At 37.1% G+C, this 22,844-nt stretch overlaps 1 protein-coding gene across 1 annotated transcript; it reads left to right on the top strand.

Annotated features, from left to right (window-relative positions):
• The first annotated feature begins 988 nt into the window (after positions 1-988).
• On the top strand, positions 989-12,138 carry FUNDC1 (FUN14 domain containing 1). Its single transcript, XM_057496085.1, has 5 exons — positions 989-1,148; positions 1,826-1,982; positions 5,373-5,448; positions 9,769-9,897; positions 11,639-12,138. The coding sequence occupies exons 1-5, from the start codon at positions 1,121-1,123 to the stop codon at positions 11,714-11,716; spliced, it is 468 nt and encodes a 155-aa protein (XP_057352068.1). The 5' UTR covers positions 989-1,120; the 3' UTR covers positions 11,717-12,138.
• Positions 12,139-22,844: the final 10,706 nt, after the last annotated feature.

Below are 22,844 nucleotides of genomic sequence, written 5' to 3'. Positions count from 1 at the left end.
TGAACTCAAATCTATTAACTTTTGGAAAAATGTCTCATTGAGGACATCTGATGTCCCTTAAAATTGTTTCTGAAAAGTGGAATCTTACACAAAGTAACTATCCCCAAACACTAACATCTCCAGCCAGTCATAGAATTGCATTTTGGGGGCCACAGGTGAAGAACTTCAGTGAGCCTTCCCTTGCCTAAAGCACCAGGATTTTGAAAAGCCAAGTGCAACTACGCACCTCAGAATTTTAAGTAATGCAACCGATACCAGTATTCCTTGATTTTCCATTAAAACGAATACTGAGAGAGTATTTTAATTGTACAGAACACGTGGGTGCAATGTTCACAAGTTTGGGGACTGGCTTATGTGAACCTGAGTTAGCTGCTTGGTGATCAACACGGTTTTCCATTCTACAGACTCCCGTGGGGTTTCTGGGAACGACTTGCCCTTGTCCCTCTTGTCAGATTTAAGTAATAAAAATGATGCTAAAAAAGTATGTCCCATTGAATAACCTGTGGCAGGTCAGTTGCTAAGCCTTCCTCTACCTACCTCGGATTCCTGGCAGGAAACGTGTGGAGAGGAAGCGCTTAAAAAGGTTCCAGTTCCCAGCAGCAGCGCGTTAGAAAAATTCTCCATCCGTTGGTGTGCCTCCGCCTCTTAAAAGTGTGGTTTGAAACTTACTCTTAACTCTTTAGGGATTTTTCTCTCCAGCGCTTAAATTCTGGTACAGTGTTCAAAATGCCAAGCTGGTTTCCACTTTATATCGCCTTGTGACTCCCCTTTCCCGCTCTGAGGCTCTTTAAACAAAAATAACAAAAATTTAAGTTATGGAAATTCTAAGAGGGGTGGGGATGGGGTGGGAAGCCGGAGGTTGACGAGGGAAAGGGACTACAACTCCCCCAAGCCCTCGCGGGGTTGCCCTCCGACCGCTCCCCACCCCGCCCCCAGCCTTGCGCTTGCGCGGAAGATCCTGCGCTGAGAGGAGACGGGGATAGGATTACGCGCCTAGAGGAGGAGGAGGAGGAGGAAGAAAGAGACCATAGACTTCCACCAGGGCCTAGAACGGCTGTTAAATACTAGGGAGAGGAGGGAGGGGCGGGGACCACCTTCAAGGCAGGCCGCTGGCGGTATCATGGCGACCCGGAACCCCCCTCCCCAAGGTGAGCGGCCGGGGCCCGAAGTAGTATCTGAGACGCGGCTCAGCTCTTGACCTTGCACCCGGGGTGCCTCTTCCTTCCCTGCTTCAGGGTTCGTGGGGCTCTTTCTTTTTGAGGCACCCCCTGCACACTAGATTCTCCCTACCCCCTCGGCGGAGCGCAGGCGAAGGCCGACGCACGCCCCAGCACATCCCCTCCTCTACCTTACTTTCATCTCTGGACCCTCATTTCCATCTTCAAACGTGCTTTTAGTATTGACTCTGAAGTAGTTTCTTGGCGAGCCCCTAACCGGTTCTATCAGAGGAGGACCCCCCCCTCTTTATCCCATTGATGAAAATGGACCTAACTCTGGCGCTGAATCTACTGAGATTTGGGGGTGACCCTTCATGCTGTGACGCTCTGACTTGACCTTGCTGAGATTTGGAGGGGGTGGGTGGCCCCTCACTGCTTTGTAACTCTGACCTGGCTGTGGCCCTTGGGCCTTTGGAAAAGAGATGCTAGGCTCTTTACTTTTGAGGCCCTAGTCGGAGGGATTGAGTTTAACAAACCCTGGTATTTCCATCTGGGCATTTCTAGCCATAGGCCAAAAGTAAAGTCAGCTGTAACAGATAAAACATGTGTAGGACATTTATGACTTTTGGTTGACCCAAAATTTATTTTTAACATTTTGTATTTTGAAGAATATGAAAGTGATGACGATTCTTACGAAGTACTGGATTTAACTGAGTATGCAAGAAGACACCATTGGTGGAATCGAGTGTTTGGCCACAGTTCCGGACCTATGGTAGAAAAATACTCAGTAGCCACCCAGATTGTAATGGGTGGAGTGACTGGCTGGTGAGAACAACATCCTTTTCATTAAATTTCATTGGGAGCCTGACTGCTTCCCTTTGGTACATGGGCCACTTAGTCTGCACACTCGGTGGCTTTACATTGTGAATCCAGAAGAGCTTTACTCTTCTCTGTGATAGGAGTGATGTAATCTACCCTCCGTGTTGGGTTGTGGTGATCTCCTTCCCCGTGCCCACCACTGTTCCCTCCTTACCCTTTTTTTTAATTCTTGTATTTTACCCCTTCTCAAATTTAGCAAATGTAATGGGATCTGACTCAGTGATAGTGGGTAAGGAGGAAACATACAAAAGTTAATTGTATGTAAATAAGTTTTACTTGTTTTAATGCTAATAACTAGAAAAGCCTGTGAAAACTCCCACAGAACTAGTCTCCAGGATTGTCAACCCTTTAGAGAGTCGTGTAACAATTGTCAGTAAAAGTGAATGAGTACGATACAGATGATTTTGTCGACTTTTGTGGGTTAGTTTGGATTATGATAATACTTTGAAGAAGAGTTGTATAACACTGGGCCCTAGTTTGAATTAAAGGGCTGATTGCTTACTCTAATAATGCTGTGGGTTATATTAAGGAGGAGCAGTGAATAAGCATTAACCTAACCAGTTAACTTTTCAGACCACAGGATAACAATTGCTCCTATAGATCTGATTCTGTTATTCTTGGAGTATAAGATGAACCAAATAACAAGGGTCAGAAACAAGTTTGACCCTTTATTTTGAAAATGTTCATGACTAGAGAATTTTTGAAGTCAGTGTGGGTGCTTAACTTGTGAATAATTGTTTTCTTCCCTTAGGTTCTAAGTTAAATTCATGTTACATGAATTTAAATATATATTTAAACTTGTAAGAATTTAGTTTTTTTTTTTTTTTTTTTTTTTTTGCCATCAAAGCTAACTTTTATTTGTTAACTGAATTTTATTTTTTTTTTTTTTTGAATTTAGTTTTTGATTTGTGTTTTATATGCACCTTGGACCAGTGGTGCACGCCTCTGTTTATAAATGCCATTTTATGGTAGAAACACTCATTGTGAAGCTTCTGTGACACAGGTGCAGTATTTATTCATGATATATACTTATTAGTGCTGCTTATGAAAAAAGTGTGCCTTTAGAGGGAGATGCCTGGTCAGGGCCCTGTTATTCACATGATTCTCCACAGGCTGGTTGTACTTTGACCTTCATAATTCAGGATTTGGCCTTTTGCTTGATTAAGCTCACAATTTGGTTCCATGGGTGGTTGGTTAATGTGAGTCTGGGCCTAAAGCCCCATTTAAAAGAGACAAATAATTGAACAACAGAATTATCAAATCATCATGTTTTCTGTTTTTGGTCAAACTCGGTGAGAAGACCCGTAATCGGCGGAAACTTGCTTGAAAAGCCAAGAGACAGAGCAGGGGGAGTTAGTAGGTTTATTTTAGTGGCTCATGCCATCAAGCAAAACATAGACCTGCTTGTGGAGCACACCAGGATATTTTTGAGATCTGGCTTCCGCTTGCCTCCTCTGTTCCTTTTTCTAATACTGTTGCTGACTCCCTCAACACGTGTTTGGATTATAGCCAAGTGTCAGCTCAGAAGCTGTGTAATAGGACACTAATATTACAGAGGTGCTTTGTTGTAATGACTGGGTTCAGTGTAGCAAATTTTTGTAATTTTCTTAGGGTATAAAAACCGATGTTTTACTGTGGCACATGTTAAGAAGAATGGTTACTAGGTGTTAACCTAACTGGTTAACAGTTCAGACCAGTTTTCAGGACATGAATGGAAGGCTGAGGAGATGAGATTTATCTGTAGGTAGCTATATGTTTTTGATCATAATAAGGAATTAAAACTATCAGGTTGCTAGGAGAGATGGGAGGTGTGAAGAGGGCCCTGAGTGTGGTCTGGAAGCAAGGTAATGATGCCCTTGAGGATGGAAGGAAGACAGTCAAATAATGTTTTGGAGATAGAGTATATAGAATTGGCAATCACTTGGACCCTGGAGGTGAAGAAGGTGGAGTCTGAAATGATCGTGAGGTGGTAAGCCTAGAGGATGGTGCTATCACTTACGAACTAGGACATTAGCAATAGTTGGTTTGGTTGGAAAGATGATATTTGCTTTGGGACATTTTGAATATGTGGTTCTGGGTGCTAGAGAAGGCCACAATATGACTGGAAATGTAAATTTTCCATTTATGAAGTTGTATTAGTTTCCTAGGTCTGATGTAACAAAAATACCACAAGTCCGTGGCTTAAAACAAGACAAATTTATTCTCTTGCAGGTCTGGAAGCTTGAAGTCTGAAAGGTGTCAGGGTTGGTTCCTTCTTGGAGGCTCAGAGGGAGAATCTGTTCCATGCCTCTCCTAGCTTCTGGTGGTTGCCAGCAATTCCTGGCATTACTTTGCTTGTAGACCCATCACTCCAATCTCTGCCATCACATTGCCATCTTCCCTCTCTGTGTCTCTGTGACATGTTGGATTAAGTCATACTGGCTTTAGGACCCACCCTACTCCAGTATTGCCTCATCTTAACTAATTCTAATATCTGCAGTGACCCTTATTCCAAATGGGGTCACATTCTGAGATTCTGGGAAGGGCATAAATTTTGCTAGGGGACACTATTCAACCTAGTACAAAAGGCTAGAGTTAGAAATCTGAGATTCTTTTGCACAGTATGGATCTGGAATACTGAAGGGACTATGAGCTCACTGATGGAGAGAATTGATCACAAAAGTAGTATGGGCTGACATTCTCACAGGATAGAGGAGACAAAACAACTTTAATATAGATGTAGGTACATGTGGGTAAGGAAGCCATTTCATGGCTTTAAATGTGGGCTTAAGTGTAGTCATGAAGGTAGAACTCCAGCTGGACCTTAAAGGGTAGAAAAGCTTTAGATAGGCAGAGCTGGGTAGAATCCCCCAGAAGCAGGGAGATTAATAGCTTGAGCAATGGTGATGACCTGTTTGGAAACTAACTAGGTTGAAGCAGAAGGTTTGGATAGTGTGGGGGCTGGCCTGGTGTGTGAAACGTCTTGACTGTATTAACAAAACATACCACTTTTTATTATGGGGAATTTCAACTTCTGCAAATGTAGAAGGAATAATCTAATGAACCCCTGAGTATTCAACATTCAATTTCAGTAGCCAGTCTTTTTTCCTATAAATTCCCCAACTCTTCTCTCCATCCCTTATTTCAAAGCATAGTACAGACAATTTAGATTGTGCCCTTTTGATTAGCCTATGTAACTGGAGGGAAACATTACGGGTTTCTGAGCAGGGAAGGGACATAATCAAAAGAAATCAGAAGACATTAAGATTTTATGAGGAAAGCAATGAAAAGGAGAAAAGGGAGAGAGCTTAGTATATCATTGATTGTTCTCATCTTTTGTTATTTCTTTCATTGAAGGTGTGCAGGATTTTTGTTCCAGAAAGTTGGAAAACTTGCAGCAACTGCAGTAGGTGGTGGCTTTCTTCTTCTTCAGGTATGTCAGAGCTTTAGGTCCTTGCTGCTGCTTACATACATATCTCTGAGAAAGCCAAGTGTAGCCATTTCACTGCTGTCCTTTTTAATAGAAGATGGAATTTTCCTTTTAGACATCAGTTCATGGAAAAACTAAAATGAGTTTTGAAAGTTGGCATCTGTCATGAAAGACAACAGAAATAAGTTGTTTAGGCATATTTTGATCCCAGCTATTAAAAACACAACTATTAAAATTTGAGGTGTCTCATTTTTTGTGACTACTTACCTAAATTTCCCTTAAATCATCTCCCTAGTAAAATAAACACTTCATCAATAATATAATCTGCTCATTCTAACCATTTTAGACATGTATTTAAAATTCACACAGAGTGTATGAATTCAAAAGGTCTCTTTCCTTTTCTGTTTCCTAGCCATACAGTTTTCCTTCCCAAATGAAATTGCTGTTTGCAATTTCTAACATGTTTTTTAAAACTAGGGAGCCATAATAATGCAGAGGGTGGAAAATTGGGTTTAAAAAAATTATCCATTATCCTATTTCTGAGGCAGGTGGACTTGAAGTTTTAGTTTTGTTCATGTTCCTCTAAGTATAAGGTTTAAAAATGCTTTGCTGTTAGATGATGTTTATCAGGATATTATCTGGCATTTGTGTCTATTTGGCATATATTTTTCCAAAAATATCATTCCCTGAAGATTAAGTATAGTAAATCCCTAAATTGAAAAATCTCTGGGAATGAATGTTAGCAACAGTTTTAAAGATACAGAGAATTGTCAGTTGTACCAGATTTTAAAAATGATTAGTGGTCATAGTAACCAGAATCTGACTTCAGCACCTAAGCCATTCATGTAGTAACCAGTGTCATTGACGGAAGTGCAAAGGGACTGGATTCTTATGTGTTAAGCGCAGATTTTGAGTTGTTTACTAAATAGCTTTTTTAAAAATACATGTTTTCTTTCTATTAGTGGCATTTTTAGGAGTAATTGCTTATTGTGGTAAGAGGTAAAAAGTATGGTTAATCTAAATTTAGTCCTTTGGATGAATATGCCAGCATTTGTACAGAAGAGAATTTTATTTAAGCTCATTTTGACTTGTGTTTATACAGAATCAAGAACATATTTAATTCTATAGCTATTTTGAAAACTCAGTTGTCATTTCTGTTTAGTGGAAAGGGTACTGGACTGAAGCAGTTAACTAAAATGTTCACAGAGTAGAGAGAATTACACATTTCAATTCACTCTGCATGTCAGTTTTTCAAAGTTCCATTTCAGTCTACTCAGTATGCACCATTGAAGTCCACATTTTGGCATTGCCACCTTCTACCTGGTAGTCCACATATTCTGTGAAGTCACCAAGCAGGAGAACATGGGGTCTGTCTGCATCAAACCAGTTTTTCTCACAAACGTGACTTAACTTGAAAACTCAACTAGAGGGAAACTGAAAGAGGAAATAAGAGTAACAAATGGCTTTTAGGCTAATTGCCTATTATTCTTTAGGCCCACTTCCATATTTTTGTTACCTTTACTTATATTGAAAGATAAATATCAGTCTATTTAGAACTTAAGACTTTTCTGGTAACTTGATATTAAGTTTTCAGTAGATGTTGATCACACTGCCATCTTAAAATAGACAGTAGTATATGAATCTCTCAAGTTTGATTTCTGTTTTTTTGGAGTTATACATGCCTGTAATTCAAAGGGTCAAATACCTGTATGAGACTTGTTAGAGATTAGAGTAATCCTCCTCCTCCCTCACTAGCCCCCCATTTTCCCCCTCCTTGAGGCAACCACTTTGAACTATTAGCTGATTGTTAAGGTATTTATCTCCTTTTTCCTAAACAAGTTAATTGGACATTTCTTGATCTTTCAGTTTGAGGTATTAACTGTTGGCTTCTCATTATGGACTATGAGAATTTAGCTATCGTTTATTGAACTTTTCTGCACCCCATCCATCTCAGACGCTTGAATGCTTTCTTCCCCTTACCCCCCTGCCAATCATCTGAGTATTGTTATTTCATAATTGTGTTTGTGTTACATCATTACCTGGAGTTCACTGAAGTTGAATCTGTAAATTTATGTCTTTAATCATGTTTGGGAAGGTTTGGGCCATTTCCGTAAAGACATGTCCTCTCCTGTATCCCTTTTCTCCTCTTGTGAACATGACTGATTACATGCATGTTAGACTTTTTGATAATGTTTCAAGCTTTTGTTCATTTATTTTTTCAATCTTTTTTTCAGATGTATAATTTCTAGTCATCTAGCTTCAAGTTCACTGACTCTTCTGTCATCTGCCTTCTGCCATTAACAGAAATAAATATAGCCAGTAAATTTATTTCAGATACTGTATTTTCCAATTCTAGAATTTCCATTTGGTTCTTTTTATATTTTCTATAGCTCTAGTGAGATTATTTACCTTTTCATTGATTATGATTATAGTTTCTTTACCTCTTTAAGCATAGTTATAACAGCTGCTTTAATATAATTCCAATATCTGGGTGTTCTTAGGGTTAGCATCTGTTGATGTTCTTTGGAGACTAGGCTGCATTTTCCTGTTTTGTCATATATCAAATAACATTGGATTTTATCCTGGGCATTGGGAATGTTATTTTGTAGGGACTCTGGATTCTGCTTTATTCCTGTGAAGAGTATTGATTGATTTCAGCAGGTAGTTAACTTGGTTAGACTCAAATTGCAAACTCTGTTTCACCTGTCGTGGGTAGATCTCAAATTTCAGTTCATTTCTTTTAGCTTTAGCCAAAATGCTTGGTTCTCCATGAATCTTTGGTTCAGGAATTGGGTAGAGGTTATGCATAGAATTTGGGGCTCTCCTCTAGCTCTCTCCTTCTGGCAGCTGTTTTTGTCCTGGGCTGTGTCCTCTGGTTCTTCAGGCCAGGAAGATGGCATGTTTTCTATTGAAGTTTTAGCCACCCTGTAACTGCATCTTGTACTCAGGATAAAGCCAGGAAAACGGTCATCTTATGTTGTATTGGTCCTTTACTACCAGTTTCAACTCTCCTTAAAATCTTGCTTTTGTTAGTTCTTGTATTTTAACCAGTGTTTATAGCTGCTGTCTGTGGGAGGGTGCCTAAGGTTCATCACCTCTATGCTTGCAACCTAAATTGACATGTCAGTTGCCACCAGGAAAAATGTTCACTTGCCATTTGATTTGATTGCCACTCTGTTTTGGTGAGGCTGGAGTTTGAAGTGATAATAGGTGAACAAATACAGGAAGAAATTCAGATAAATAAATTCTTCTATGAGGTCATTCACAATGAAAATGGAACTTAAGATTGATTCCCTGTCAACCTATTTATATAAAATCAGATATTTTTATTACTTATTTTGTATGTGGTTCAAAGTGATACCTTAAAAAGATTACAAAGAAAGCATAAGCTTGATTGAAATGATTTATAATAGTACATATAGCTTAATTGTTTACTACTTGTGTGATTCTTTATATTTCAGTTCTACTGTTTGGAAGGCCTAATATACTGTACTAGTTTACACACACACACACTATTGTTCCTGTTCATATTTTGCAGTCTCAGTAGTACCATGTGAGGGTTTTTCTTATGGTTAATAAGTATTTAGTCATAGTTTTATTAAAAGGATTTATAATGTAAAACTCGTATAGAGCATTTTCCTTTATATTCCACTTTGAAAAGCAATTACCTGAAAGTATTCTTAATTTAAGTGCCAGTTTTTAGGCTACTTTAGATTTTAGTGACCTAATGACTGACTGGCTTTTAATCTACTGTAATTAAACATCTATTTAGTTAAAAGGCATTTTTTATTAGCTGTATAACTTGGATAGTCTTTGTGTCTTTAGCTAATTCTGAAATTGCAAAAATTGTGATAGCATTGTAGTACAATAATAATAGTGTTTGAAATTTTTTCTATCATGTACTGTAGAATTTGGGGCTCTCCTCTAGCTCTCTCCTTCTGGCAGCAAATTTCATCACATCTAAGTAAATGGTTATGCTTACTGTCTGTTTTTTCTCATGGGCCTGGAGCTGTCTATGGGTGAGGACTTACATCTCCCTTGCTCTTGCTTACAGCCTGGGGGACCAGAACAGTGCTTGGCACAGAGTAGATATTCAGTATCTATTAAATGAATAAATTATGGTGTCGTATCTGTTTATTTATTTATTGAGGCATATACAATAAAATATCCAAGTTTTAGCGTATAGCTCAATGATAAATTGGGATTTCTCAACTATAAGCTTCATAGATTTCTTGAATTCTAAATGTTTGTATATTCCTGGGTGATAAATTTATCAGCAGCCTAGTTGGTTTAAAATTAACCACTTTTATTACATTTTTGCAGATTGCCAGTCACAGTGGCTATGTGCAGATTGACTGGAAGAGAGTTGAAAAAGATGTAAACAAAGCGAAAAGACAGATTAAGAAACGAGCAAATAAGGCAGCACCTGAAATCAACAATATAATTGAAGAAGTAAGACAATGTACATCTTTGGCTCCTTTTTTTAAATGGGTCTGGCTTAGCAGAAAATGTAACTAGGGATTATCTTCTTTTAAAAATAAATTGGTATTTTTGGTCCTGTCTAGAGTGGTAAGTAAAGTTGGGGATCAAGCTGTTATTTAAAGCAGTCAATATTTTGTTGTTGTTAATAATAGATTCCCCTGCCCATCTCCCATGTACTTTGATCTGCACGTAAAAGCTGATAACATCATTTTTCCAGAATTTTTCCTCTGCTTTTATAAAAGTGCACTGTAGACAATGTGTGGTAAAACTAAAAGTACCTACTTTTTTCTTGAGGTAGAATAGTTTGAAAGTGTTTGTGTATTAGAGTTATTAATTATTTTTATATATTTTTTGGTTTTCTTTTTGTACTCTGTTTAGAAGTGCGTACTCTCTTGCCTTTTTGTTCCATCCTTTTAATTCCCCCAACTTTTTAGTTTGAAACATTTCAAACCAGTTGAAAGAATTGAAACACAAGTACAGTGAATACCCAAATACCTATTCACCTAATTGTTCACATTTTGCAACATTTGCTTTATCTGTATATGTGTGTGATTATACTTCCTTTTCCAAACTGTTTAAGACATCATGGCTTTTCACTCTTAAATATTTCAGCAGATACCTTCTAAGAGTACACATTCTCCTCTGCAACTACAATTACCCTTATTAGTCCCCCCAAATTTCATATGATACAACAATGTTTCCTCATATACAGTCCATATTAAAAATTTTCTACAAAACATCTTTCATACCTTTTTTTCCCAGTCAAAAATTATATATTGCATTGGTTGTTGTGTGTCTGTGAAGTCTGCCTTGATTTTACATAGTCCCTTCATCTGCTTTTTTTTTCCCCCATCTTTCATGACACTGGCATTTTTGAAGCATCTAGGCAAACTTTCCTACAGTCTGGCTTTGTCTAATCCCTTCTTCATGGTTTTAATTTGGGTTAAACAATAACAGCAGGGTGATATCTTTCTGATCCTATACCTTTTTTCTTATTGGCTAAATGGACTGTTAATAAATATTTTGCCTGTTGTGGGAATTTATTTACCCTGTGTTAATAACTTGCTGAATAGACTATTTATGTCTGCCCTAAAAAAGTAGACTTCTTTTCACCTGTGAGATTATTGCTGCCCATGTACCTATTAGTAGCCAAGAAGCTTACCGGGCCTTGCTGGGGGCCCCAGGCTCTTTCAGTTGATAAGGGACAGACCTGGCATCTTGTGTGCTTGTTGGCACCTGCAGTAGTAAATGCACACAAAGTTTTGCTGCATATTTTTTAGTTTGAGGAAAACAGCTAGAAATGTTACCTAGCTCCTGATTCATTAAGAGTGTTTCTAAAAATTTGCATTTTTTCTTAATTGTGTAAAATATACATAACATAAAATTTTACCATTTTAACTGTTTTTAAGCACACAACTCAGTGGCATTAAGTGCATTCACACTTTTGTACAACCATTACCACTATCCATTTCCAGAACTTTTTCATCATTCCAAAATAAAACTAACCAGTAAGCAGTAACTCCCACAATTAATCCCTCTCCCCAGCCCTAGGTCACCTCTGTCTTATTTTTTGTCTCGGTGAATTGACTTTTCATGTAAACAGTCATACAATATTTGTGTTTTTTGGTCTGTTTAGTTCATTTAGCCTAATGTGTTTGAGGTTCATGTTGTACCATAATTAAGAGTATTTTTGTTTAAACTTACGTTTCAGGCAACAGAATTTGTCAAACAGAACATTGTGATATCCAGTGGATTTGTGGGAGGCTTTCTGCTAGGTCTTGCATCTTAAGGATATCAGTGTTATATCACAGTGGAGTCACCTTTGAGAAGTGTGTCAACAAGGTGGTCTCTCAATATTACACACCACCAGAGACTCGAGGGCATCAAGAAACAACTGGCTGGAAAATACCAAGCTCACAGCTTAGCGTTTTGCCATCTGAAGTTTGGCAAACTAATGTCTGCTGTAAAACAACCTATATGGTATGTGTATAATAGTATTTCTGAGCAAAACATGGCTTTCTGTCATTTTTTTAAAATTTGCATTTGTTTAGAAATTAAATTAGTCTATAAAAATATCACCATTGGCTGTAGATACGGGCTGAAAAAAAAACATGTTGGATGTACTCCCCAATGAAATATTACCCCTGTTTTATTTAAATATGTTCATTGTGCTCTATAGTATAGTGCCAATAATTAAAAATTCAAATTATAGCTTCAGCATTATGGCTTTTTTTTTTTTAATGTATGTTGGCAACAAACTGAAGAGCTGTAATGCCCTTTTGTGGAAGGATTTAGAAGTAATAGAACTATTAAAGATATTAAACAGATTTAATACCAATTTTAGATAGTTTTTTTCCTGCAGGTCTCCTTTTGCTTATACAATGACTGTAGTAAACAGTTTCACAGAAGGCTTTTCTAAGGAACTACTCCATGTCCAAAGCTCTTTTTCTTTTTTTGATGTCTATAGTTATAAAAATACCTTCTTATATATAAGCATCTAATTTTTTTATTAGTTTATTTATCATGAAAGCTTGAGCAGAGATAATTATTTTGAGAGTACATATAGTTGGATCATTGATTTTCTTAACCTGGAGTGAACCACCTTTCTCGTTTCTAAAAATCCTAGTTATTATTTTGTCTCCTTCCTCACAAAGAGGTAAAAATCATTTAAAAATACTCAGTAGTATACTATGAATTCACTGTCTCAAGAACAGTGATTTTCTGTATAATCAAGAAATTGTAGCTTAAAAAGAATCGTCTTGATGTAGTGTGAGATGTAAGCGCCAAGACTTTCAGGTTTTCGGTAGCATTGTGTTGGTTGAATGGTAGGCCAGTTGGCTTGTTTCTCAGGGCCACGTCACACTCCCTCAGAGGCTCCTTTGCCCAGAGGAGCTTTCTGTATTGTTTGTTTTGTCCATAGAATTCTAGATTGGGATGGGGAGAAAAGCAGAACCTGTGTTGGAGTCCTCAGATTGCAAAGACTGCAGATATTCAGAGCACCACCTTTCGATGGGAAGTCCCCATAGTATATTTTGTGTATTCTAAACATAAGGCATTTCATACTTTCAAGATTGGTTATGGTCTGTGTGCTTTTATTATCACAAAACTCCTTAAAATTGAATGTGGGATTGGTCTTCAGCTTCTTTATTCTCATTGGTGCCTCAGATACAATGCTAAATAAAACTGATTTTCTTACTATGCAGTGATTTTGCTTAAAAATACTCGCTTTTTTCTTCTTTGAGCTTTTCTCTATTTCTGCCTTGCCAAGCTTTTCATTGCTGTGGAATTAAAAGGGAAAAATACCCTACAATAGGTAGAACTGTGGCTGTGCTTCTGTGTGCCATATCTGTGGGGTGCTTTCATCTGGTAGAGAGAGGCAAGCTACTGTGGAGAGCTCTGGTAGCTGGCCCACTTTGTTCATTTTGTAAATATTTATAGTGTCTGTTCTATTGGTGATTCACTAGGAAAGTGGGGGCACAAAAATGCATGCCATCGAATAGAGACTAAAGTACTCCTATATGAAAAGTTATATACTAACAGGAGAACCTGGCATATGATTTAGTGACAAATAAGTAGTAGGTATAACTACTTTCAGAGTTCAAACATGAATGAAAACTAAAAAAGGTAGCACCTCATTTTAGCTGTACATTTCCAAGTATCTGTTGATTTGCTGGAAAACAGTTAAAATATACATGCAAAATATTATCAGTGCGCTCCAGACTCTCCTCTCTGTTCTGCCTCATGCCATTTTCCCAGTAGGTCTTAAGCCACTTGAGGCCATCGAATGTGTTAATCTCTAACTTGCAGCACACACTCTGTAATGCTCTGCTCTCGGTAGGCATTCAGTTAATGTTTTGAATGAGTGGACAAGTAATGGGAAAAGCATACTACTGTGCTAAAGTTGGTGTCAACCTATAGGAAACCTGTGTGTAGCAATCTGGTAAATCTCAGGCTCCATCAGAAATGACTTGGCAGGGCTTGGTTGGAATGAAAAGCCTATAGCTGCTTTTGTCTAAGTGGGGATTTTTATGTTTGAGGACATAAGGGCTGTTTGCAAGATTCATTAAAACTGGACTATATAGGTATTTTGTGGCCTAGGCTTTGGAAGATAGATAGGGACATTTTGACTGAGTTTTATTTTTTATTCTTAACAGCCCTCCACAGCCCCTTCACAAAAAAAGATGGCTTTGAATGTATTTTCTTATTTCAAATGCAATATGAATGCAATATGTTCATCACAGAGAATACGACAGCATAAGGAATATATAGAAAGTTTGTAATAAGATGTCCTTAAAGGTAATTATTGTCCATATTTTGGTATGTAGCCTTTGGAGTCTTTTCTACCTGTGTATGAACACATATGTGTATTTTGTATAAAAACTGAGTATATTTATGATGACAAAGATATAAGTGCCCACTCTCATCCCCTTTTATGAGACAACCACTATTAAAAGTTCTTTTTATATGTATATTTTTAGTATATTTATACTTATATTATTTTTATTGTCTAAGTTTGGATAGTATATATTGAATGTTCACTCTGAAAGATACGGAATTTTGTACACATCCTCTTTTTTTTTGATTGCTAATATAATTTTAGCTTTTCTAATAGATGCCTTTATTATTTTAAATACACATTTTCTGTCCTTATTTACCAACTTTAGGTAATAGCAAGTTACTATTACAGCAGGCTATAATTAAAGATGTAGAAAATAAGCATACCTCTTCCCTGCCACCCTCTGGCCTCCTGATTTTTATTAAATTATTATTACTTTTAATGGTACATTCAAATTATAGGATTCTGTACAATTATTAAGAGGCATATAAAGCTGTACAAATTGACTTAGATCCACATGTTAGTAATACAATCAGATTACAAGTCGTATGATGCCACTTTTTTGAAAAACTTACAGGTATGTCTGAACATAGATGTTCATAGACGTAATCTCTGAGGTTGGTATACGTGTAGTATTTTCGTTTTGTACTTTCAACATTTTTATGTCATCTGAAGTCTTTATAGCGAGTATATCTTAATTTAAAGTTAAGAAAGTATTTTTGTTTTTTTAGAACGAGGAATAGGGATTTAAAATTAATCAGATATTTCGACTTTGGGGGGCTTTTTCTTTTTGACTTCTCTGCCTCATTTGGTGAATGTATTTATTTATTAACAGAAAAGATTTTGAAGCTTGTCTCCTTTGATTTATTTTTACCCCCATTTTTTTAAATTGAAGTATTATTGATATATAATCTTACGTTGGTACAACACAGTGGTTCAGCGGTTGCCGACATTATTAAATCCTCACCCACTCTAGTGTGATTACTATCTATCAACATAGAAAGATGTTGCAGAATCATTGACTGTATTCTCCGTGCTGTACTACCATCCCTGTGACCAACTTATATTATGATTGGGAATTTTTGTGCTCCTATGTCCCCCTCACACTCCCCACTCACAAACCTCAACCCCTCTGCCATAGTAACCACTAGTCACTTCTCAGTGTGAATTTATTTTTTAACTTGTTTTTATCAAAATAATGCATATAGTTCCAGAAGTCAAATAGTGCTTGGCTACAAGTAAGTCTTCTACAAAAAGGAGCACTTCTTTTCTCCACCTCTCTCCAACTTGGCTTTTTCCCTAGAGAAGTTTCAATTATATTAGTTATTTTTTTTGGTATTTACTACAACCATATTTCTTAGACTTTGTATTACGATAAATGATTTGATTTGGACTTCCAGTTGTGGTAGATGTACATTTAGCTGTATAACACCTTCCTTTTCGCATCCTTATGGTAACAATTCATTAAATTCTTTTAAAGTTTCATGCATTATTATGACAAATGTTCACTGCTGAATAAGGACACAACTCTTTATAGGTTCCTTTATGTGGGTTCAGTAGGAATTTAGTCTTAGTCTGATCCTGCGAATAACTCTGGAGCACGAAGGGCACTGGCTGGCAGAATAACGCGCCACCGCCCACCCCACCCCCTGCCCCGCAAAGATGTTCACGTCCTAATCCCCTGTACATGTGAATACGTTAGGTTACATGGCAAAGGTGGCAGATAGAATTAAAGTTGCTAATCAACAAATCTCAAAGAGATTCTTGTGGAGTGTCCTGGTTGGTCCAGTGTAATCACAAGAGTCCCTAAAAGATGAAGAGGGAGGCAGAAGAGAGTCAGAGAAAGATATGTGATTATGGAACAATGATCAGACAGATGCTACATTGTGGCTTTGAAGATTGAGGAAAGGCTACAAGCCCAAGGAGTGCTGGTGGCCTCGAAGCTGGAAAATGCAAGAAAACAGATTCTCCTATTACTTCCCGAAAGGATCACAGCCCTGCTGACACCTTGATTTTAGCCTAGAGAGACCCATGTTGGACTTCTTACCTCCACACCTGTAAGATAATAAATTTGTGTTGTTTTAAGCCGCTATGTTTGTGATCATTTGTTAGAGCAGCAGTGGAAAACTAATATACCATTGGCACCACCAAGTTGTGCCCCCTTGAAGCAAGGGAGCTGGCTTTTCCTTTCCCCAGATCAGTCAGGCCCTGGCTGCAGTCTGCCCTTAGGGGCTGGGATGGGTAACCTCCCAGGCAGAGAGTCAGTGTCCTGCTAAAAGTGGTTCTCAGGAGAATGGTCCACTGGTCAGTCATTGGCAGCAAAAACTGCAGCTGGGCAATGGGTATATTGGTCCAGTGAAAGGGATCTCAGTGGGACACCAACAATCTCCACAACAGTGGATAAATCTAGGCCAACACTGCATGTGTTAAACAGTAATTCTATTTGGTGGCGGAAGGGCAATAAAACAAATGTAGAACTGGAATATTTGGATTGGTGATAATAAAGGCCTTGTATTCAAAAACATGTTGATAAACCTCACACTTTGAGTATGCATGCATATTAAAAGTTTAAGAACAATCCCTACATGAAATACTGCTAATTGTGAACAAACACATTTCAAACATAAAAATAAGCAATCCAATCTGAATAAAGGCAGAAAAGCAGCAGCATAGAGAAAGCAGAGTAAATAGCATAAAATAAGATGATAAAAAGAAATCCAAATATATCAGTAATCACACTTCAAAAGGAAAAATGAACAGAATTCACAAATGATTATATATAAACATTTTATGTAGACTCAAGTAGTGGGATTAGAGCCACAGAAAAGGAAATGTTTATAAAAACATCATGGTTGAGTGGAGAATTTCAAACCTCAAGATATAATAAAGCCTCTTCCCTTGTAATCCTGCCCAAACTCCCTATATGGGACAGACTCAGCTCTTACTGTTTCTTAATCTCATGTAGTCTTGGATTACTTATATTTTTGGTTGAACAATTTTCTTGAGTAATTCTTAGAAGTGTGGGAGGGAAACTTTCCGAATTTTCAGGTGCTTAAAATATCTTGTTCTCATGCATTTCAAGATTGACAATATTTTTTCCTTAGAATTTTTGCTCCATTGTGTTCTAACTGATGTATGATGTAAGTCTGATTTGGAATCTTTATGGGTAAACTTTTCATTTGTATTTTTTTTTCTTTGAAAGCTTTGTGGATTTTCTCTTTCACTTTCAAGTTTTGAAATCTCATAAATTTGTCTCTTGAGTTGTTCAAAATTGAATTAGAGAACTTTAAAAATGCACATTTGTGTCCTTTTGCTGCATATTCTTACCATGACAAAGAAGAACACATAGCTTACATTTTAAAACCAAGGCCAGTGGGAGGGTCTAAACTCATTCCCTAGGCTGTGAGATGAGAGCCCCCGAAAAAGCATGCAGTAAATTTGAGAGGAAGGGATTCAGACTCAAGGAAATGAAGCACAATGTGGTTTTTTTTGCATTATACTCAGCATTCCTTAGGTTCCTTCATTTTGAAGATCTATGTCTTTGCCCCAAATAAATTGTACTTTTATAGATTTAATTTTTTTTTTAATGGTTTTAGGTTTACAGACAAATTGAGCAGATAGTACAGAGTTCCCATATATCACCCTCAGATCCCCACACAGTTTCCCCTGTTATTAGCATCATATTAGTGTGGTAATTTGTTACAATTAATGAACCACTACTGATACATTATTATTAACTGAAGTCTATACTCAGATTCAGTTTTACCTAATACCCCTTTTTTTAGTCCAGGATATCATATGACATTTAGTTGTCATGTCTCCTTAGGCTTCTCTTGGTGTGACATCTCAGACTTACTGTTTTTGATGACCTTGGACAGTTTTGAGGAGAACTGGTCAGGTATATTATAGAATGCCCCTCTGTTGAACTTCTTCTGATGTGTTTTCATGATTAGACTGGAGTTACAGGCTGTGAGGAAGAAGATCACAGAGGTGAAGTGCCATTTTTATCACATTACATTGAGGGTACATGCTATCAACATGACTTAGCACTGTTGATGTTGACCCTCATCACCTGGCTTAGCTGGTGTTTGTCAGGTTTTCTACTATAAAGTCACTTTTTGTCTACTTTCTATTACTGCACTCTTTGGAATGAAGTCGCTATGTGCAGCCGACACTGGGGAAGGAATTATGCTATTCCTCCTTTAATATGGAGTATCTGCATAAATTATTTGGAATTTTGCACAGGAGATAGTATTTTTTCCCATTTGTTAATTTATTCAGTCATATCAGTAAAGACTCATGGAGATTAATGCTTTGAGCTATAATCCAATGCTACTTTATTTTGTTGCTCTAAGGTTGCAGCTTGGTGCATTTGGAGCTCTTTTGGCTCCTGTGTCCCTTTGACATACCCCCGTCAATGTATTCAGCCACTTGTATTTTAATAGCTTTGATTATTTCTTCCCTGACATGGGGAACTATTTCTGGAACATTGATTAGTTAGATGTTGAAGTGCCTTGATTTTTCCTTCATAATATTTTAATGTTTTCCATCTGTTTTCTTTTTGCTCTATATTCTAAGATAGTTCCTTAATTTTACTTCCAGCCCACCAATTTGGTCTTTTAGACTGGTCTTCTCATTTAGTCTGTTCATTGAAATATTTAGGTCAAAAATTATATTCATTCACTTTGTAATAATGCTTTTTGTATCTCTGGTGGTTTCATTGCAATCTGTATTTTACCTTTTGTATTTTTCTTTCTGTTGTAGGATTGGTTTTTCTCAAAGATCTGACAACTCTTGGCTTTTAGCTGATGTTTGTGAATAAAAGGATTGCTTTGGTTAATAGCTGCTTTGAAGAGGAGGGCTGGGTGAGGGTTCAGGGTGGAGACTGACAGGCTGGGCGAGCAGGAGGTCTACCCTGTAGATAGGAGCGGGGTGGGAAATAAGTACAGTTGCATGGAGGACTTGCTGGAGGGATGGTACCCATTTTCTGTTTTCTATTCCCTGTCCCTGGGATAGTGAATTCTGCTTTCTCAGGTTTGTACACCCTCATTAAGGCCACTTCCTTCAGAGAACATTCGTGGACTTTTCAAACTAGTAGTTCTGTGAAGGTGAGGGAAAAGGGGGCCAGGTTGAGAGAAAGTACCCAAATTGTCCCTGCTCATGTCAATAAATTTTGAAAATATATAACTTTGAGAAGGCATACTTCCCACTCTCTTTTCTTGATCAAGGCTGCTTTGGCAAGAACACTTCTGATGGCTTGATCTGTGCTTTCCTATCCTCTGACCTCTTCTGATCCCATTTGTTTTCAAATATCTTGAATTTCACAAAATTTTTGGTCTGTGAGTAGCACCTTTATTTTCCAGCACTGTTAATGGTTTTTAAAAGTTTTATTATGGAAATTTCTAAATATATATGAGGAAGAGGGACTAATCTAACAAAGTTCCATATACCCATCATTCAGCTTCCATAGTTACCAACACATGGCTAATCTTATTTCAACTACACTTCCCCACTATTTTTAACTCCCCCCAATTATTGTGAAATACATCCCAGATATATCATTTCACCAGTAATACTTCTGTGTGTATCTCTAAAAGATAAAACATCTCAAAAATCTGTTGTCACACCAAAAAGAATTAACAATAATCCTTAATAGTATGAAATACCCTCTCATTACTGAAATTTCCCCAATTATCTCAAGGCTTTTTTTTGTTATTACAATGGGTTTTTTAAAATCTGTGTTTAAACAGGTCCATACATTGTATCTGGTTGCTGTTAAGTTTGCTAATTCTCTTTTAATTTATTGGACCCACCTTATTTTTTTCTCTAAAATTTATTTGTTGAAGAATCCAGGTAGTTTTCCTGTAGAACTTCCTATATTTTAAATGTCACTGATTGCCTTCTTGTGGTATCATTTAACATGTTTCTTTTGGCCCCTATGTTACTCGTCAACTGACAGTTAAATCAACAGATATAATTAGATTCAGGTTTGAGATATACATATATATTTTTTTGATAATATTTCATAGGTAGTGGTGTATACTTTGTGTTGTATCTCCAGAGGTGACACATAATGTCTGGTTATTTCATTTTGGGGAGTGTTAAAAATGATCATCGGACCTGAATGTAAGTCATGAAACCATAAAACTCTTAGAAAAAAAGCATAGGCAAAAATCTCTTGGACATAAACATGAGCAACTTCTTCATGAACATATCTCCCCGGGCAAGGGAAACAAAAGCAAAAATGAACAAGGACTATATCAAGCTGAAAAGCCTCTGTACAGCACAGAACACCATCAATAGAACAAAAAGGTGTCCTACAGTATGGGAGAATATATTCATAAACAACAGATCCGATAAAGGGTTGACATCCAAAATATATAAAGAGCTCATGCACCTCAACAAACAAAAAGCAAATAATCCAGTTAAAAAATGGTCAGAGGAGCTGAAGAGTTCTCCAAAGAAGAAATTCAGATGGCCAACAGACACATGAAAAGATGCTCCACATCGCTAATCATCAGAGAAATGCAAATTAAAACCACAATGAGATATCACCTCACACCAGTAAGGATGGCCACCATGCAAAAGACAAACAAGAACAAATGTTGGCAAGGATGTGGGGAAAGTGGAACCCTCCTACACTGCTGGTGGGAATGTAAATTAGTTCAACCATTGTGGAAAGCAGTATGGAGGTTCCTCAAAAAACTCAAAATAGAAATACCGTTTGACCCAGGAATTCCACTCCTAGGAATTTACCCTAAGAATGCAGCAGCCCAGTTTGAAAAAGACATATGCGCCCCATATGTTTATTGCAGCACTATTTACAATAGCCAAGATATGGAAGCAACCTAAGTGTCCATCAGTAGATGAATGGATAAAGAAGAGGTGGTACACATGCACAATGGAATATTATTCAGCCATAAGAAGAAAACAAATCCTACCATTTGCAACAACATGAATGGAGCTAGAGGGTATTATGCTTAGTGAAATAAGCCAGGCAGAGAAAGACAAGTATCAAATGATTTCACTCATCTGTGGAGTATAAGAACAAAGAAAAAACTGAAGGAGCAAAACAGCAGCAGACTCAGAGAACCCAAGAATGGACTAACAGTTACCAAAGGGAAAGGGACTGGGGAGGATGGGTGGGAAGGGAGGCATAAGGGGTGGGGGAAGAAAGGAGACATTATGATTAGCATGTATAATGTAGGGGGCAGGCACTGGGAGGGCTGTACAACACAGAGAAGACAAGTAGTGATTCTACAGCATCTACTACGCTGATGGACAGTGACTATAATGAGGTATGTGGGGGGGACTTGGTGATGGGGGGAGTCTAGTAAACATAATGTTCCTCATGTAATTGTAGATTAATGATACCAAAATTTTTAAAAAGTATATATAAAAAAAGAATCTGCATCTACACACTTCACCCTGGATAAGATCAGAGACTGAAGTGAAAAAAAAAAAAGATCATTGGGTTCGAGTGGTGTCAGCTTAAATTAACATTATAAAAGTTTCCATCAGCTTATCATTTAATGTTTTGAGCAGCCATTAATAATGACTACGTAGATCCATGATTTCATTTGGGGTTACAAAATAGTGATGTTTTAAGTTCATTATTTTTTCTTGAACAAATAATGTATAAGGTTGAATTCTTTTAGAAAAAATAACATTTCTTCATCAACTATGGTTACTTTTAGATACAGTTATAGGAAAGGCAGGATTTGAAAAACTGCATAAAATGGGTAGTTTTCAAAAGAATTTACCAAAATATACTCAGGAAAATATAGAGGACCTGAATAAAACCTGAAGATGCTTATATCTTAAAGAAATTGAATTCACAATTTAATGCCTCCTATAATGAAAACTTCATACCCTGATGACTTCAATAGTGAATTATTTCAAACATTTAAAGAACTAATGCTGTCATACTCAGAGTTTTCCAAAAAATAGAAACAGCAGAAACACTCCCAAATTTATTTTACGAGGTCATCATAACTTTAACACCAAAACCTAATAAAGACATTACAAGAGGAAGATTAAAGGCTAATACCTCTCATGAACATAGACTCCAAAATCCTAGAAAAAGTATTACAAATCAAGTCCAGCAATATGTAATAAGGGACAGTAGATCATGACCAAATGGGATTCATTTCAGGAATGCAAAGTCACTTAACATTTCAAAATCAATCAATGTATTTCATGCATTTAAGGATAAAGGGAAAAAACCCACTTTGTCATTTCAGGGAAAGCATTTAATGAAATTAAACAGTTATTTGTCATAAAAAATACAGACTCTCAACAAACTTGAGGAAGGAACTTCATCTAATAAAGGGTATCTACAAAAAATCTACACCATATTTAATGGTGAAATATTGAGATCAGGAAGTCGATTGTAACTGTTTCTGTTGAACTTCGTACTGGAGGTTCTAGCTAGTATGTTGTCAAAGTTTTGGATTTCACCAATTTCATAGGTGAGAAATGGAATCCTTGTGGAACTTTACTTGCATTTTTATTACCGACCAGATTGAGCATTTTTTCATGTTTAAGGATTATTTGCATTTCTTTTTCTTGAAATGTGTGA

The sequence above is a fragment of the Manis pentadactyla genome, chromosome X (assembly GCF_030020395.1).
Source record: "Manis pentadactyla isolate mManPen7 chromosome X, mManPen7.hap1, whole genome shotgun sequence".
Classification (NCBI taxonomy): Eukaryota; Metazoa; Chordata; class Mammalia; order Pholidota; family Manidae; genus Manis; species Manis pentadactyla.
The sequence above is the reverse complement of the archived record's forward strand: the minus strand, read 5'-3'. Positions and strand labels throughout refer to the sequence as shown.

Coding starts and splice junctions, on each gene's coding strand:
- FUNDC1 (XM_057496085.1), top strand. CDS start 1,121: ATGGCGACCCGGAACCCCCCTCCCCAAG. Junction 1,983..5,372: donor ATGGGTGGAGTGACTGGCTG/GTGAGAACAACA, acceptor CTTTCATTGAAG/GTGTGCAGGATTTTTGTTCC. Junction 9,898..11,638: donor TCAACAATATAATTGAAGAA/GTAAGACAATGT, acceptor CTTACGTTTCAG/GCAACAGAATTTGTCAAACA.